Source organism: Stegostoma tigrinum, chromosome 5 (assembly GCF_030684315.1).
Source record: "Stegostoma tigrinum isolate sSteTig4 chromosome 5, sSteTig4.hap1, whole genome shotgun sequence".
Lineage (NCBI taxonomy): Eukaryota > Metazoa > Chordata > Chondrichthyes > Orectolobiformes > Stegostomatidae > Stegostoma > Stegostoma tigrinum.
Window position 1 is genome coordinate 129334182 of NC_081358.1, and position 18181 is coordinate 129352362.

At 43.7% G+C, this 18181-nt stretch overlaps 1 protein-coding gene across 2 annotated transcripts in view; it reads left to right on the forward strand.

Annotated features, from left to right (window-relative positions):
- The window catches only part of agap3 (ArfGAP with GTPase domain, ankyrin repeat and PH domain 3), a 591490-nt gene that overhangs the window by 324319 nt on the left and 248990 nt on the right, over nt 1-18181 (forward strand). For both annotated transcript variants that reach the window (XM_059646307.1, XM_059646306.1), the window contains exons 6-9: nt 2074-2208; nt 7031-7158; nt 8148-8300; nt 13450-13542. In XM_059646307.1, the coding sequence (XP_059502290.1) occupies nt 2074-2208; nt 7031-7158; nt 8148-8300; nt 13450-13542 (509 nt within the window). The remainder of the gene's footprint in view (nt 1-2073; nt 2209-7030; nt 7159-8147; nt 8301-13449; nt 13543-18181) is intronic.

An 18181-nucleotide genomic window follows, 5' to 3' on the forward strand; every position in this document is an offset into this window, starting at 1 on the left:
TTGACAGCATAGTTGAAGATTATTGACTAAAAGAGACAATGAAAGAATGGTTATGAAATTGTCTGAATGAAGGGAAACAGAGAGTTGTGGTGAATAGTTATTTTTTAGATGACAGATTTTTTATTGAGCCTCCTCAAGGATCAGCTGTAAACTTTTTACTCGCTTGTGGGATGTGGGCGTCATTCTCAGCATTTAGTGCCCATCTCTAGTTGCCATTGTGAAGGTGGGAGTGAGCTGCCTTCTTGAGCTGCTGCAGTCCATGTGCTGTAAGTAGACCCACAATGCCCTAAGAGAGGGAATTCCAGGATTTGACCCAGTGACAATGAAGGAACTAACTAGGGGGCACTTTCAGCTTGGTAACCTGTAGCTAATGGAAAGTCACAGGGATCAGGGCTGGGCCCACAGTTATTAACCAAGTATAGTAATGACTTTAATAAGGAGAGTGAATATACTATAGAGGTAGTAGGAACTGCAGATGCTGGAGAATCTGAGATAACAAGGTGTACAGCTGGATGAACACAGCAGGCCAAGCAGCATCAGAGGAGCAGGAAAGCTGACGTTCCAGGCCTAGACCCTTCTTCAGATTTCTGAAGAAGGGCCTAGGCCCGAAACATCAGCTTTCCTGCTCCTCTGATGCTGCTTGGCCTGCTGTATTCATCCAGCTCACACGCTGAAAATACTATAGCCAAGTTTGCAAATGGCAGAAAAATAGATGGGATGGCAAGTGGTGAGTACAACACAGAGAGTTTGCAAAGGGATATAGAAAGATTAAATGGGAGGACAAAAATTCATGGCAGATGGAATATACTGTGGGGGGGATTATGAGTTTTGCACTTTGGCAGGTAGAATAGAGGGGGAGTCCTCGTGTAAATCACAAAAAGCTAACGTACATTTTCAGTGGGTAATAGGGAAGGCAAATGCAATATTGGCTTCTATTTCAAAGGGAATGGAAAAACAGGAGGACTTGCTAAAACAATACAAGGCACTGATCAGATCACACCTGGAATGCTGTGAACAGTTCTTGTTCCCTTATTTAAGGGAAGGCTAGAGCGAATGGCATTGGATACATTCTGCAGAAAGTTCACGAGGTTAATCTTGAAGTCCTCTGCTTTAATCTGGACCTGGTTTACAGAGCCCAATTTCAGATCACAGAAACCTTGCAAATATTGTGAAGATTGAGGGGAATAGTGATAGACTTTACAAAAACACAGACTGTTGGTAGACACACATGGCAGATAAAATTTAATGCAGGGAAGTGTGAAATGATAGATTTTAGCAAGACAAAAGAGGTGAGATAAAATAAAGAGGGTAATTCTAAAGTGGTGCAGGAGCTGAGGGAGCTATGCGTATATTGTTGACCAGGGCAGTACTGGCTGAGGGAGATGTTTAACAGCATATAGGACCCTGAGCTTTATAAATAGAGACGAGTAGAAGAAGCAAAACTGTTGTGACAAACCTGCAATAAATATTGGTCTACATCAGCTCGAGTACTGTATCCGATTCTGGGTGCTGCACTTCAAGAAGGATGTAGAGAGAGTGTGGATTAGATTCATAAGAATGGTGCCAGCAATGAGGAACTTCAGTTACATAACTAGATTGGGGAAGTTGGGAATGTCCTACTTGGAGAAAGGATGGTTAGCAGGAAATTTGATCTGGGTGTTAAAAATCTTGAGAGGTCTGAACAGAATCAGTAGGGAGAAACTGTTCCTGCTGGTGAAAGGATCGAGAATAAGGGGGCCAAGATTGAAGGCAGTTGACAAATTAAGCAATAGATTCACAAGGCAAGCATTTTTTCCATGAATACTTGGGATCTGAAATTTATTGCCTGATTGTGTGATGTGGAGACAGTTTCAGTCATGGCGTTCAAAAAGGAAATGGATCAGTCTCTGAAAGGAATAAAGTTACAGGTTGACTTGGAGAGTATGGGGAAGTGGGACTCATGGAGTTGCTCTTGCAGAGAGATGGCGAGCCATGATGGGCCTAATGATATAAACCATTCTGTGATTCTATGTCTATCTTAATCCATTATTTTATGACTGTTCATTAACCACCTGCAGTTGGTTCATTCATTAGATGCAATCAGTGCAACGAACCCTCGGGTTATCGATGATGCTCGAGCACGGAAGCTGTCCAACGACTTGAAGCGATGCACGTACTATGAGACATGTGCCACGTATGGACTGAATGTAGAACGGGTCTTCCAAGATGGTAAAGTGATGTTCTGATCTTGTACATTCCATTGTTGAGGTTACATCTCAGAAAGCTGTTTCTGTAGTCAGGGCTCCAGGCTAGAAACATTCCTTTTGTTTTCTTCCTTTGCTCTCTTCCACAGACTTTTTTGTTCTCTAATAATTTATAAAATAGGAGCTAGAGTAGACTTTTCCACCCCCCAAATCTCCAGGTATCCAGGGGAGTGCACACCCTAGAAAACCCACCTACATCTGGCTTGGAACAGTTAAATTGCTTATCAACATCTAAATTAGAACTAAACAAAATAAACTGACTGGAAACCTTTCTGGTCACTGTTGACAAGATCAGCCTGTGGACATGAAAAGATCCGGTCCTGGCAAAACGAAAATAGCTGGTGGTGATGGGTGAAGCGAAAGGGTAACACACCAGAATTGAAACCTTTGAGGACCCAGTGAAACTGGGTCGCCGTAGAGAATAGCATATTATTATGGGGAGCAAAAAAGATTGCCTTGACCAACGATCATTGGCAGATACCGGCTGAACTCCACCAGGGTCATCCAGAAATTTCACCCAGAGACCATGGTCATCCAAAAATGAATATGTTGGTGAGAAGTAATGTCTGATGGCCAGAATTGAATGCAGACGTAGCTGCATTGCTGGGGCAGTGCCCCGAGTGTGAACAAGGACAAAAATTACTGTGGGAATGGTTGGGTAAAGCCTGGACTTGGTTACATGTCAACTATTCAGGACCTTTCATGGGCTTAATGTTCTCAGTCATTGTGGATGCCCACTCAAAATGGTTGAACATGCATTGAGTTCAGTTGTCAAACATGGGGACAATGATAGAAAAGCCGCAAGCATCGTTTGCAGTACACAGGTGTTGGTCACAGACAACAGGACATCATTTACCAGCAGGGAATTCATGTAATTCCCAAAATCAAATGAAATTTAGCATGTAAAGATAGCTTCATTTCATCCAATGTCCAATAGCCTGCAGAAAGAGTAGTCCAAACTTTGAAGGCAAGCTTAAAGCAACAACCTACAGCTTCGCTCAATACCAAACTCTCCCAATTCCTATTTGATTATTGGACCTCATGCATCTACAGGGTAGCTCCAGCAGAGTTGGTAACGGGGAGAAGACTCAGCACCAGATTAAATCTGATCTTCCAGGACGGGGGGAGGAAAGTGAAACAGCACAAGAGAGGGCGTTTACTTCAGAGTATGAAGATAGGTGCCAAAACCACGGGAGTGGCCCCGCATAGGTAAGAGACATGGCCAAAGCAATGTTAGGTCCCATGATGTACAAAGTTTGGGTAGGTGAAGAAGCATGTGAACCACATGAAAACTGCAAACTTGCAAATAGGGCAGGAACGAAACATACCTGACCCCTCAGAACGGCTGGAAAGGCTGTTGGAATCCATGGGTTCTATGTCTCTGTCGAGCATTGAAGAAACCTCAGAGTCTGAAATGGACTTCTGAATGGACCGCCCCAATTACAAATCTAATATTCGTCTTGCTTTTTGCGCACCTTCTTTGTATTCCTTACTTTGTTTAAAAACTATGTGGTCTTTGTATGTTACGATCTGCCTCAACTGAATGTAAAACAAAACTTTTCACTGTACCTAGGTACATGTAACAAAAATAATAATAAGTAAGATAAATGTCACAGCCTCAATGCCCGTATCGCCTGAAGATGAGGATGAATTTCTGCCAAGATGCCCCGGGCACAAGAGGCAGGCTGCAGCCCGGTACACACTGTCTGTATCTGAGGCTGAATCAGAGGAACTGAGCCTGGTGTGAAAATACCCTAGGTGGGCCGACAAGAAAAATAACAGGCTGACTTCCTCTGACCCGAGGAGGGGAGGAATGTAGTAATTATAACAAGATCGGCCAAGTGCACCTCATAGAATATGAGTTCCCTGATTGGGGCTGCCAGGGAACCCTGGCTGACAGACAGAAGCAGAGTGCCAAGAGTTCTGTTCACTCTGAGAGTTGACTCTGAAGAAGCTGCACCGGTATGAAGTAGTGTGCATGTGTAAATGAAGAGTGACCTGGTGACGGGATACCAGCTTCTGTGGAGTTATTTCAATGAGATTTCCCACTTTACCACCTTCTGGGTAAAAAACCTTTTCCACAACTTTCCTCAAAGCCCCCCTGTCTTTCACCATAAAACTGTATCCCTTTTTATTGACCCTTCAGTTTTCTGTTCACCCTGCCATTGTCTCTCATAATCTTGTACACCGGTATCAGGCTTGCATTAAGACGTTCCCCTACTTAGATTGTTCCACCGTAGCTACAACACTGGCATCTACTCGACAGTATGAAAATTGCCCAGGTATATCCTGTACACAAGAAACAGAAGATAACCCAGCCAGTGATTGCACCATTGACTGTTAATTACCTATATTGTTAACGATCTACCTAATTTGATAATGGCTCGAGATTTTAACTTTTTTCTGTTATATGACATAATCTTTGACACTCAGTTCCTTTGACACCCGGTTTCTATCCCTTCCCCACACCGCTGGCTAGTTTTGTTGTCTAAATCCCTACTGTTCTCTGCACTCTTGATGTTTTTGTCACCTGCCTTGCATTTAACTTTTCCTCCATCCTCATCTGTCTATGTACTGTTTTAGTTTAGAGATGTTTCTTCTGCCTCATTGTTTGATTTCTCAGGTCACTGATGGCAACTTACTTTAAGTGCTGTATGTCTCTTGGGAGCAGCTCCCTCTTTCGTCAGAATGGCTACTATATGCTGAAATCCCTAAATCCGATGCAAATCTTTCAGCCATGTATTTCTACTTCTAACGTGTTGCTTCATTTCCTGTTTTTGAATAACTTGGGTAACAATCCTGACATTATTCACTTTTGAGATTCTGTATTTTAATATGGACCCCAACTCCTTCAAACTCTTTTCAGCAGCATATCTTTCATAGTTCTGCCAATGTCATTGCTTCTAATGTAGATGATGATGACAACTGGATCCTCCCCCTTCTACTCCAAGCTAGGGTCTCCAGCCGCAACATGGTGCCAGGCAAACAATACATTATTGAGAATTCCAAACTATGTCTGGAGAGGAGAGAGATAATGGGATCTGCAGATGCTGGAGAATTCCAAGATAACAAAATGTGAGGCTGGATGAACACAGCAGGCCAAGCAGCATCTCAGGAGCACAAAAGCTGACGTTTCGGGCCTGGACCCTTCATCAGAGAGGGGGATGGGGAGAGGGAACTGGAATAAATAGGGAGAGAGGGGGAGGCGGACCGAAGATGGAGAGTAAAGAAGATAGGTGGAGAGAGTATAGGTGGGGAGGTAGGGAGGGGATAGGTCAGTCCAGGGAAGACGGACAGGTCAAGGAGGTGGGATGACACCACACAACCAGCCCAGCTCTTCCCCCCCACCCACTGCATCCCAAAACCAGTCCAACCTGTCTCTGCCTCCCTAACCGGTTCTTCCTCTCACCCATCCCTTCCTCCCACCCCAAGCCGCACCCCCAGCTACCTACTAACCTCATCCCACCTCCTTGACCTGTCCGTCTTCCCTGGACTGACCTATCCCCTCCCTACCTCCCCACCTATACTCTCTCCACCTATCTTCTTTACTCTCCATCTTCGGTCCGCCTCCCCCTCTCTCCCTATTTATTCCAGTTCCCTCTCCCCATCCCCCTCTCTGATGAAGGGTCCAGGCCCGAAACGTCAGCTTTTGTCCTCCTGAGATGCTGCTTGGCCTGCTGTGTTCATCCAGCCTCACATTTTGTTATCTATGTCTGGAGAGGACACTGTCTATCCCCTGAATTATGCTGTCTTTGATAGCTTCCACATTTCTTTTCACTCCTCTCACTGATTAGCTTCCACTGACATGATGCCATGATCAATTTGCCCATCAACTATGCAAGCTTTGCCCCTGACAACGCAGATATCTTAAGAACATACATAAGAACATAAGAACAAGAAACAGAAGTAGGCCGTCCGGCCCTTCGAGCCTGCTCCACCATTCAATAAGATCATGGCTGATCGTTTCTTGGACTCAGATCCACTTACCAGCGCTTTCACCGTATCCCTTAATTTCTTTATTGTTCAAAAAAAATCTGCCTTGGCTTTAGAAACGTTTACTGAAATTGCGTCATCTACTTCGCAGGCAAGGGAAGCCTGTTGACTAAGAGGTAAGAGGCTGTTTCAGCACTTAGGTGCCTGATTCTCAGTTATTGTAGCTGCTGTTTTCCTTTCTGTTGACAGAATATTGTTCGCTGTAGCTCTTTATACAATTAATTGTTTTTAACACATTTTGATGATAACTATCAAACTTCACATGTGGCTTGTATGGCTGCAGTACCACTGCGTTACCTGCAGGTGGTGGTATTGTTCCAACTGAAATCACAGGTCTCACTGGCCCCATTTGCTGGTTCATTGCAGTATTGTAACTTGGAACAGGGTGTCAGCTTGTTGAGATCTGAGAGAGAACTATTTGTTACTGCTACAGATCTAATGTCTTTTTTGTAGTATCCAGCCACTGCTCCACAAAAAAAACAACAGGTTGGACTACCGCTGATCTCAGCCGGGATTGCAGTTGGAATGGTCTCAGTACCTATTGCTGGGGAGGGATGAGCAGAACTTCAGGAACTGTGCTGAAATTGCTACAGATGTGAATAGTTTACTGACATTTGAATTCTCTGCTTACTGGTTGTTGCCTGTCTGAAGTACCTGGGAGTGTTGAAACTTTGCTGAATCAGCATCAACATTTTTATGAACAAAACATTGCTAAACCTGTCTGTAGCAGATTTCCGTAGACACCAGATAAGCTCAGTTAGAAAGCCTAATGTGCCTGCTGTTCACTCATTTAGTGGCTCAGAAGATTGTGGCATTACGTAAGAAGCAGCAGTTATCGATTGGACCCTGCAAATCACTGCCAAACTCTCCGAGTCATTCCTCCGTTCCTAATGCCTCCATTCCATCTGTGCACATTAACCAGGTGAGGCTGTACTGTCTGTGCTCGTCAGTCTATCAAAAAATGGCAAGACATGATGGTACGGGGGTAATGTCACCATTTGCCATCCAGAGGTGTGGGGGGGGTGTGCATTAATATAAAAAAAGGGTGAGCTAATTAAACAAAACAATTCAATTAATCATAAAAGAATTTGGAATTAATAGCTTGTCCCTGTTGTGGTTATCATTAAATTATCTAAAATCGCCATTAACAACCCTCTGATTCAGTCATTATTCAGTCTGTGCTTCAGAATCGTAGCAATGTCTTTTGGTGTTATCTGCCCCCTGAGATGATCCAGCAAGCCAATCAGTTCTACAAAAAGGCTACAGAAAAGAACTGTGGACATAGCCACAGCACATAGACACAGTGGTTTAAGAAAGCTGCTCACCAGCACCTTCTCCAGGGCAATATCTTCTGGCTCAGCCAGTGATGCCCACCTCCCAAGAAAGAGTAAGTTGAGAATGCTGTTACAGCTGTGCGGTGAATGAGATGTCCTCTGTGCTGTTTGATGTCTCTCCTAATATGCAAGAGAGACAGGTAAGGAACAAGGACTGAAGATTGGGGGGATTTTCTCACTCACACTCTCTCACAACTAGAGCCGACTGAAATGTTTTCACCTGCTTTGTTGGAGGAGTCCGGTGTGGACAATAGTCCCTCCAATGTGTCCAAACCTTCAGCTGGGTAAGCACACACAAATGTAAACTCACTTGCTGTGACCTATCCTCCTAACTAGAGGTAGTCAAATGAAAGAGGTGAGTGATTTATCTGTGGTCTTAGTGGGAACAGCTTAGTTGCACAGCTAAGATTCAAATTTATAAAACCTTCAGGACCTTGCAGAGTGTTAGGAGTTTAATTTAAAATTGACATTTTGCATGAATATTAATGGTTTGTTTAATACGTTTACTTAGACAGTGAATCCTGTTTAGTGAATGCTGTGGTGTTTTCATTGTTTTGATTTGTTGTGAACCTTACAGGCTGCTAATGGAGGGGTTTTCAGTGACTATTCCTCTTCAGTACCGTCCACACCCAGTATGAGCCAGAAGGAATTGCGAATTGAAACAATCGCTGCGTCCAGCACTCCCACCCCCATCCGCAAACAATCCAAGCGACGTTCCAACATTTTCACAGTGAGTACACAACTGAGAATGCAATTCGGCCAGGCATCGATTGGCTCAGTGTTTAATAATAATCTGAGCCTTGTAATTGTGCTGGTATTTTTATGCAGCAGTCTTCTAAAAAAGACAAATGTTTAGGTGACAACATTTTGCCTTTAATAAGATGCAAAAGCAGCAGAAATGAAAGAAAGTTAATTTGCTAATTTTGGTGATGGTTTGGCTGAAATGTTGACCCATAACATCAGATAAGCAGCCATTTGTCCAGATGGTGCTGAAAGATTTCAAGCATCTACCAGAACAGGGCAACAATAACTTGCCTTCATTTAGCTGTTTTATGTCCCATGGCTCTTCTTACCATAACAAATACAAATTGACTAAAAGTAATTGACTGCAGATAAAAATTGATACTGGATTAAAGAAAATGACCGGTGTGTGGCTGAAATTTTGGCCATAAAGACAGGTTATAACACAACTTTAAAGGAAGAGAAAGACAGTTTTTTTCCTAATCATTTGTGGGATGTGAACGTCACTGGCTGGGCCAGCATTTATTGTCCATCCCTAGTTGCCCTTGAGAATGTGGTGGTGAGCTGTCTTCTTGATCCACTGCAGCCCACCTGCTGTAAATTGACCCACAGTGGCATTAGGGAGGGAATACCCAGCAACAGTGAAGGAATGATGATATATTTCCAAGTCAGGATGGTAAGTGGCCTGGAGTGTAACTTGAAGGTGGTGGTGATCCCATATGTCTGCTGCCCTTGTCCTTCTAGAAGGAAGTGGTCGTGGTAGAGGAAGGTACTGTTAGAAGATCATTGGTAAGTTTCTGCAGTGCATCTTGTAGACAGTAGGCACTGTTGCTGCTGAGCGACGGAGGTCTAGGAAGTGGATGGTGGTGGACGTAGTGTCTATCAAATGGACTGCTTTGTCCTGGATGGTGTCAAGCTTCTTGAGTGTTGTGGGAGCCATACCATTCCAGGCAAGTGGGGAGTATTCCATCAGACTCCTAACTCGTGCCTTGTAGATGGTAGACAGGCTTTGGGGATTCAGGAGGTGAGTTCCTTACTGCAGTATTCCTAGCTTCTGACATGCTCTTGTAGCCATTTTGTTAATGTGGTGAGTCTAGTTGAGTTTCTGGTCAATGATACCCCCCTGGGATGTTGGTTGTGGGGGATTCAGCGATGGTAACACCATTGAATGTCATGGGGTGGTGGTTAGATTGTCTGTTATTGGTGGTGGTCATAGCCTGCTATTTATGTGGTGTGAATTTCATTTGCTGCGTGTCCACCCAAGCGTGGATATTGTCCAGATTTTGTTGCATTTGAACACGGACTGCTTCAGTGTCTGAGGAGTTACGAATGGTGCTGAACATTGTGCAATCATCAGCGAATGTCCCCACTTCTGACCTTATGATGGAGGGAAGGTCATTGATGAAACAGCTGAAGAGGTTGGGGCTGAGGACACTACCCAGGGAAACTCCTGCAGATATGTCCTGGAGCTGAGATGATTGACCTCCAACAACCACAACCATCTTCCTAAGTGCCAGGTATGACTCCAACCGCTGTAGAGTTTGCCCCCAGTACCCAATGATTCGAGTTTTGCTAGCGCTCCTTGATGCCACACTTCGTTGAATGCAACCTTGATTTCAATGGGTGTCACTCTCACTTGATCTCTGGAATTCAGCTCTTTTGTCCATGTTTGAACCAAGGCTGTAATGAGGTTCAGGAGGTGAGTGGCTCTGGCAGAACCCAAACTGGGCATCACTGAGCACGTTATTGCTGAGCAGGTGCTGCTTGATAGCACTGTTGATGATACCTTCCAATACTTTACTGATGATGGAGAGGAGATTGATGGGACAGTAATTGGCTGGGTTGGGTTTGTCCTGCTTTTTGTACACAGTATATACTTAGGCAGTGTATACTTACTGTACATTGCTGGGTAGATACAAGTGTTGTAACTGTATTGGAAGAGCTTGGCTGGGGGGGGCGCGGTGGCGAGTTCTGGATCAAAAGTCTTTAGTACTATTGCTGGAATATTGTCAGGACCCATAGCGTGTGCAGTGTCTCTAACCGTTTCTTGATATCATGTGGAGTGAATCGAGTTGGCTAAAGACCGGGATCTGTAATGCTGGGGACCACTGGAGGAGGCTGAGATGGATCTTGCATTTGGCACTTCTGGCTCAAGACTGTTGCAAAAGCTTCAGCCTTATCTTTTGCACTGATGTGCTGGGCACTTCCATCATTGAGGAAGGGGATATCTGTGGAAACTCCTCCTCCTCCAGTAAGTTTTTCAATTGTCCACCACCATTCACTGCAGAATGTGGTAGGACTACAGAGCTTAGATCTGATCCGTTGGTTGTGGGATTGCTTAGTTCTATCTATCACTTGCTGCTTTTTCTATTTGGCGTGCAAGTAGTTCTGTTTGGTGGATTCACCACTTTGATACTTCATCTTCAGGTATGGTTGGTGCTGCTCCTGGCGTGCCCTCCTGCACTCTTCATTGAAGCAGGGTTGATCTCCTGGTTTGATGGTAATGGTTGAGTGGGGGATATGCTGGGCCATGAGATTACAGATTGTGCTGGAGCACAATTCTGCTGCTGTTGATGGCCCACAGCGCTTCATGGATGCCCAGCTTTGAGTTGCTAGATCTCTGTGAAGTCTGTCTAACACGGTGATAGTGCCACACAGCGTGATGGAGTTTATTCTCGATGTGAGGGCAGGACGTCATCTCCACAAGGACTGTGCGATAGTCTCTCTTACCGATACTGTCATGGACAGATGTAACTGCAGCTGGCAGATTGGTAAGGATGAGGTCGAGTATGTTTTTCCCTCTTATTGGTTCTCTCACCACCTGCCGCAGACCCAGTCTAGCAGCTATGTCCTTTAGGACCCGACTAGCTCGATCTGTAGGACTGCTGCCAAGCCACTGTTGGTGGTGGACATTGAAACCCCCCACCCAGAGTACATTTTGTGTCCTTGCCACCCTCAGTGCTTCCTGTAGGTGTTGTTCAACACGGAGGAGTACCGATTCATCATTTGAGAGAGGACAGCATATGGTAATCAGCAGGAGGTTTCCTTGCTCATGTTTAACTTGAAGCCATGAGACGTCATAGGGTCTAGAGTCAATGTTGAGGGCTTCTAGAGGAACACTCTCCTGACTGTATCCCACTGTGCCGCCACCTCTGCTGGGTCTGTCCTGCCAGTGGGACCGGGCATACCCAGGGATGGTGATGATGATATCTGGGGCATTTTCTGTAAGGTATGATTCTGTGAGTTTGACTATGTCAGGCTATTGCTTAACTAGTCTGTGAGAGAGCTCTTTCAATTTTGGCACTAGCCCCCAGATATTAGTAGGGAGGACTTTGCAGGGTGAACAGGGCTGTGTCCACCATTGTCTTTCCTGATGCCTAGGCCAATGCCAGGTGATCTGTCCGGTTTCATTTCTTTGAGACTTTGTAGCGATTGGTACAACTGAATGGCTTGCTCGGCCATTTCAGAGGGCAGTTGGGAGTCAACCACATTGCATTGGGTGTGGAGTTACGTGTAGGCCAGACCAGGTAAGGGAGGCAGATTTCCTTCCCTGAAGGACAGTTTGATGTTTAGAAAAGTACTACAGTGCTAGCCTGAGTTTTAGTTCTAATCCGCTTTAGAATTTGATGGCATGCATCAATGAGTTTGCATTTTCATTTTTTTTTAGTAATTACATTTCAGTATTTTGTGAATATTGTAACATTAAGGAGCAGGTAATTCCATGTGGTCACTACATTTGACTGTTCCTAAATAATAACTGTATTTACTACTGCTTAGGGACAAAAATCAGGCTTTTTGTGAAAGTAGTGAGTTAAAAAGTGTATGTGCAAAGAGACTTGGGTATCTTGGCCAACAAGTTGCTAAAGTTAACATGTAGGTGCAACAAGCTATTACGAAGGCTAATGGAATGTTAGCCTTTATCGCAGAAGGATTTGAGTTCAGAAGTGGTGAAGGCTGCATAGTTTGGGGATTCAGAGGTGGTAATGCCGTTGAATCTGAGGGAGTAGATTTTCACTTGTTGGAGATGGTCATTGTTTGCAAATTGTGTTGCATAAATGTTACTTGCCACCTATCAGCCCAAACCTGGATATTATCCAGACCTAAGGGGAACTGCAGATGCTGGAGAATCCGAGATGACAAAGCGTGGAGCTCAATGAACACAGCAGGCCAAGCAGCATCTTAGGAGCTTACTGCATTTGGACATGGACTGCTTCAGTATTTGAGATGTCATGCATGGTGCTGAACATTGTGTAATCATGTGCGAACATCCTCACTTCTGACCTTATGATGGATGGAAGGTCATTGATGAAGCAGCTGAACTTGGTTGGGCCTTGCTCACTACCCGAAGGAACTCCTCCTGTGGTGTCTTGGAGCTGAGATGATTGGACTTAATGACCGCAACCATCTTCAAACTCCCAATCCCAAACTTTCCCATTGATTCCAGTTTTGGTTAGTCTCCTTGATGCCAATCGATCAAATGCAGCCTTAATGTGGCGGGGGCACTTTTCTTTTGCTTCACTTAAAATTTCATTCATTGGAAGTGGGGTTCACTGAGTAGATTAGCATTTCTTAACCATCATTAGTTGCTCCAGAGAAACAGATGTTCCCTCTGGATTTCAGGTCTTAAGTCTGTCTGTGTTTGAACCAAGACTGGAATGAGATCTGGAAAGCCTCAATGAGCAGAATACTGCAGAGTATGTGCTTTTTAATTGAAATGCTGACAACCGATCCATCACTTCACTAATAATCAAAAGTAGGCTGATAAGTTATTACTTTACCAGGTTCTGTTTAACCTACTTTATGTTCACTGAACATAGCTGGGTAATTTTCCTACTTGCCAGGAAGATTTCAGAGTTATGGAGTGAGTCAGCTTTTGGCTAGAAACTAGCAATCTGTGATGCTGGGCCCTAAGGAGGAGCCCTGAGGTATGTATTTAGGGAGGAGTGAGTTTGTGAAGTGACTGGGATGATGTGTTTCGAAAGGAAGTTGGACATGGTGTAAGCTTAAGTTGGCATGAGTTTCTGGAGGGTGTTGAGGGAGGAGGGAGTTCTTCAGGAGTTGTTTGGGATGGAACAAGTTACTGGCCTGTTTCTAGGGAATATCTTTTTAAAATTTCTGTTTTCCTTCTCTACTTTCAGTCTCGAAAAGGCAGTGACACCGATAAAGAAAAGAAAAGCATAGATGGTAAAACAGACAATATTGGGAGTGGACGAGCTATCCCCATCAAACAGGTAAGTAGAGGTTTACTACGTGATTCTGTCTCAGTGGAATCTGTTGCCATAATATCAGAACATCCTGGGTCCTTCAGGATAATGCAAGTGCGGTGGGTCAGGGGCTTACCCCTTATAATCTATTGACATTGTGAGATCTCATTCAGTTTCAATTTCGTGGCTATAATCCTGGTTTTAAAAAAAATTTTTAGAAAACCTAAAATACCAGAAAAGTTTTCAGATAGTATAGAAGATGTGATGGGTACTTGTAGCAGCATTGATGCTGTGCTGGCTGTACCGTGCCATCCAGTGCTTGCCCCAAAGGCGGGTATTAGTATTTGCGTCCTGAATAAAAAACCTGAATCAATGCCTGATCAGGTATTGTCTTGGTTAAACTGTTCAAAATAATGTTTAGCGTTTGGTTTTGTAGAAGGGTGGGAGATATGGCTGCTACTGGCTTATTGTGAGATGAATGAGCTGAATGAGATCAGACTTTGTGATTCATGGACCCCAAGTGCACTTGTGTTGTTTCCTATTGGTAACCAGGCATTTCATTGTGGTGATCAGTTGAAGGCTGTCTGTTTATACCACAAGTTTCAGGCCTGTGTTTTTCATTTGATCGGAGTATGCCACTTAGAAAGTAGATAAAATGGGAGGCATGATCACCCAATGCACGTGTCTCAGTTCCAGCTCTGTCACTTCCATTATTCCAAATGCTGTTTTGTCACTCTGCATTCCTTTTATATTGGGCACGTGTGTACTGCTTCATGACAGCTCATTTGTACTGTACCTTGTGTTTGTTACACTTGTTTGTAGCACTTATGTGTGTTTTACAGACTTTGGTAGTGTCTTGTCTATGTGAAAGGCATACTTAAAATAGGTGGTATATCTTATGAGTGTTTGTTTAGTATCTGCAGTGTGTGTATGAGGTTTATTATGACGTGATATGTATTCATGGGTTTGATTTTACTATGCATTGTTCTAGCGCCCTTAGCGCACAGAAGTTGGCCATGTGGCTCATGGAATCCATGCCAACTCCCAATCACATTCATAAACACTATCCCTGTCCCACACTTTTATTGGCAACAACTGCCTGCCTAGTTTCTTTTGAAATCACTGACTACCTCTCCCTCCACCTTCTGTACAGGCTATGAACTTCAGGTCATCACCACTGTCTGTGTAATAACATTCTTCCTCACATTCCCACTGTATATTTTGCCCAGAAAATACCTACACCTTGGACCATAGTAGAGCAGCAACAACTTTTCCTGTCTTTAAGAGTGACTAACACGGAAGCCAGCTTCCACAGAATATTTAACTCGGAAGTTAGTGAGTGGGGGAATTTGAGATATTGTTCAAATTGCCTACAAGCCAAATAACCAACAGGTTTATTTGAAATCACAAGCTTTTGGAGCATTGCTGCTTTGTCAGGCGAAGTGGAGGGAAGTGCACAGGCACAGAATATGTAGGCAGACAGATAATGGCAAAATAATTCCAGGTAATTAAGGGTGTCAACAGATAAGTACAAACGGTGTGAGTGGAGTGGAGTGGAGTGGAGTGGAATAAGACTTGCTATTCAGCTGCTTATTCTCACCCTTTGAGACTTTTGATCACGCCAAAAAGACTCGTTATTCAGCCTGTTGACATTATACTCACACTATTTGTACTTATCTGTTGACGCTTTTAATTACCTGAAATTATCTTGCCATTATCGCTCCACCAAAATATTCTGTCTTCGTTTGCTTTCGTCCACTTCACTTGATAAAGGAGCAGTGCTGTAAAAGCTTGTGATATAAACTAAACCTGTTAGACTATAACCTGGTTTTGTGTGACTTCTGACTTTGCCAATCCCAGTACAACACCAGCACATCCACATCAAGACAAACAATGGTGTGAGAAAGTAGCAAGACACGGTAAAACCTGAGAGCGAAGTCTTGAGGCATTAATTAGGCGAACAGGTAGTTGCTAACCTCAGGCTATAGTTTAAGCTGCTGCCAGGGAGTATCAGTCCTGTGTTACGTTTATAACTCAATGAGTAAACTTAATGTAATTAGAAATAATTGTTTTGTACTAATTTGTAACTCAAAAATCTAAATGTTTAAACAAAATATGATAGAGATGGTAGGACAGGTGATGTATTGCAGCTGTAGCCTGTGGGAGCAGGCGGACGTCAATGTGATCCCCAACATCCATATTTGCAATCAGTCTTTGCAACTCAAGAAACTGCAGGTCAGCGATAATGACCTGGAGTTTGAGCTTTGGTCAGTGCAATGCACCTGGAGCGAAAGCACTCATGAATTAGAAGCAAGAATAGTCCATTTGGCCCATCACCCCCACCATTCAATAAGGAGAATTTGGAATTATGTCACCATCCCTTCAGTGTCCTGGATTAAAATTCTGGAACTTCCTTCCCTAACAGAATTGTGACTGCACCTGCATCAAATAGATTGCAGCAGTTGAAGAAGGAAGCTCATCACCAGATTTTCAAGGGCAGTTGGGGAAGAACAATAATATTGGCCCAGCCAGCAATGTCCCCATCCCCTGAATGAGTGAGAAAAGGATAACAGCAAACATTTGAGGAAATTCTTCATAGCTCACAAAAAGATATATAACATTGAGAAAGAATGACTCTGAGAAGAATGGATCGTCTGTGGCTAACTAAACAAAGTTAGAGATAGTATTGAATTACAAGTAAATACTGCAAAAATTAATGGTAAGCAGAAGATTGAGAATATTTTATGAACCACTGAATTATGCCTAAAAGGCTTAAGCATAGAAACCAACAAGAAATAAAAAGGCAATAAAAGTTTCTACTGTTGTATAAAAGGGAGAGTAGTAAGTCCTGAGAGGATGAGAAATTAACATTGGAAAAGAAAGAAATGTAGGAGACTTTGAACAATTTCCTTTTCAAACCATCATCTCTGCTTCCATCACCCTTGTGGACATTGATTTCCAGGTCATTACCACTCACTGGAAGACATTTCTTAAGCGAATAGAAAAGTAAAGCACAAGGACAGGCCCTTTGGCTCTCCAAGCCAGTGCCGACCATCGTGCCTTAATTAATCTAAAAACAAACCTGCCATTTTTGATCCATATCCTTCTATTCCCTCCCTATTGTGGGTGGCACGGTGGCTCAGTAGTTAGCACTGCTGGCTCACAGCACCAGGGGCCTGGGTTTGATTGTATTTCAGGTGACTGTCTGTGTGGAGTTTGCACATTCTCCCTGTGTTTGTGTGGGTTTCCTCCGGGTGCTCCAGTTTCCTCCCACTGTCCAAAGCTGTGTAGACTAAGTGAGTTGGTCATGCTAAATTGCCCATAATGTTCAGGGATGTGCAGAATTGTTGGGTTACAGGGGGATGGGTGGGATGCTGTGAGAGTCAGTGTGGACCTGTTGGGCCAAAGAGCCTGTTTCCACACGGTAGGGATTCTAAGTCATTCATGTACCCATCTGGGTGCCTCTTCAATGTCTTCAATGTGCACGATTCCACCACCTCTTCTAGTATTGTATCCCAGGCTGCTACCACTCTCTATGTGAAAAATCTTGCTCACATTCCCCTTTGTATCACTTGCCCAATGTTTTAAAACAGTGTCCCTTAGTCCTCATGCCATCAGCTAATGGGGAGAATTTTCTTTGTCTGCCTTATCTAGACAAATGGTCACTATTTTGTCCACCTCTAACAAATCTCCCTCATTTCCTTTGTTCCAAAGAAAACAAAGTCTACCTTCACTGCTTCTATACACAGTGCCTTTATTTACACAGTGCCTTTATTTACAAAGCCCAAGAGCTAATATGCATTGTCAGTCACTGCGTCAGTATATCCTCCCAGTATCAAAGTCCAAATGCACATGAACTCCCAGATTTCTGCCCTCCTTGGAACAGTGCAATGAAGTACATATTGCTTCTTCTCCTTTCTTCTGCCTCAGTAGATTACCTCATATTGTTCTATTAAACACTTTCCCTTCTTACCCTGTATTTGAACATTATTGTGAAGCTTGACACCATCTAGGACAAAGCAGCTTGATTGACACCACATTCACAAACATCCATTCCCTCCACATTGATGCTCAGTAGCAGCAGGGCGTACTGTTTACAAGATACACTGCAGAAATTCACGAAAAATCTTTACCCAGCACCTTACAAACCCATGACCACTTCAATCTAGAAGGACAAGGGTAGCAGATACATTGGAACACCGGCCCCTGCGAGTTCGCTTCCAAGCCACACACCATCCAGATTTGGAAATCTGTTGCCATTCCGTCAGTGTTGCTGGATCAAAATCCTGGAATTCCCTCACTGAATGACATTGTGGGTCTACGCACAGCACATGGACTTCAGTAATTCAAGAAGGCAGCTGACCACTACCTTTTGAAGAACAATTTGGGATGTTCAATAATTGCAGGCCCAGCTTACATTCCCCAAAGGATTTTTAAATGCTCCAGTATTACAATTCTATAGTTCTTGCACATCTCTGTGAATTCCTTGCAGATTTGCTCTTTTCTTTCTGTCGCTCACTCTCTTGCTTTCTCTCTCCCTCTCACACATGCACACATACAGGTACATATATGCATATTGAAGTGCTGTAGAATACCCCAGTGTATAACCAGGCCCTTTTTTGCTCCTTAATTCCACTCAAATGAATTCTGTTATTACTTCTTCGGT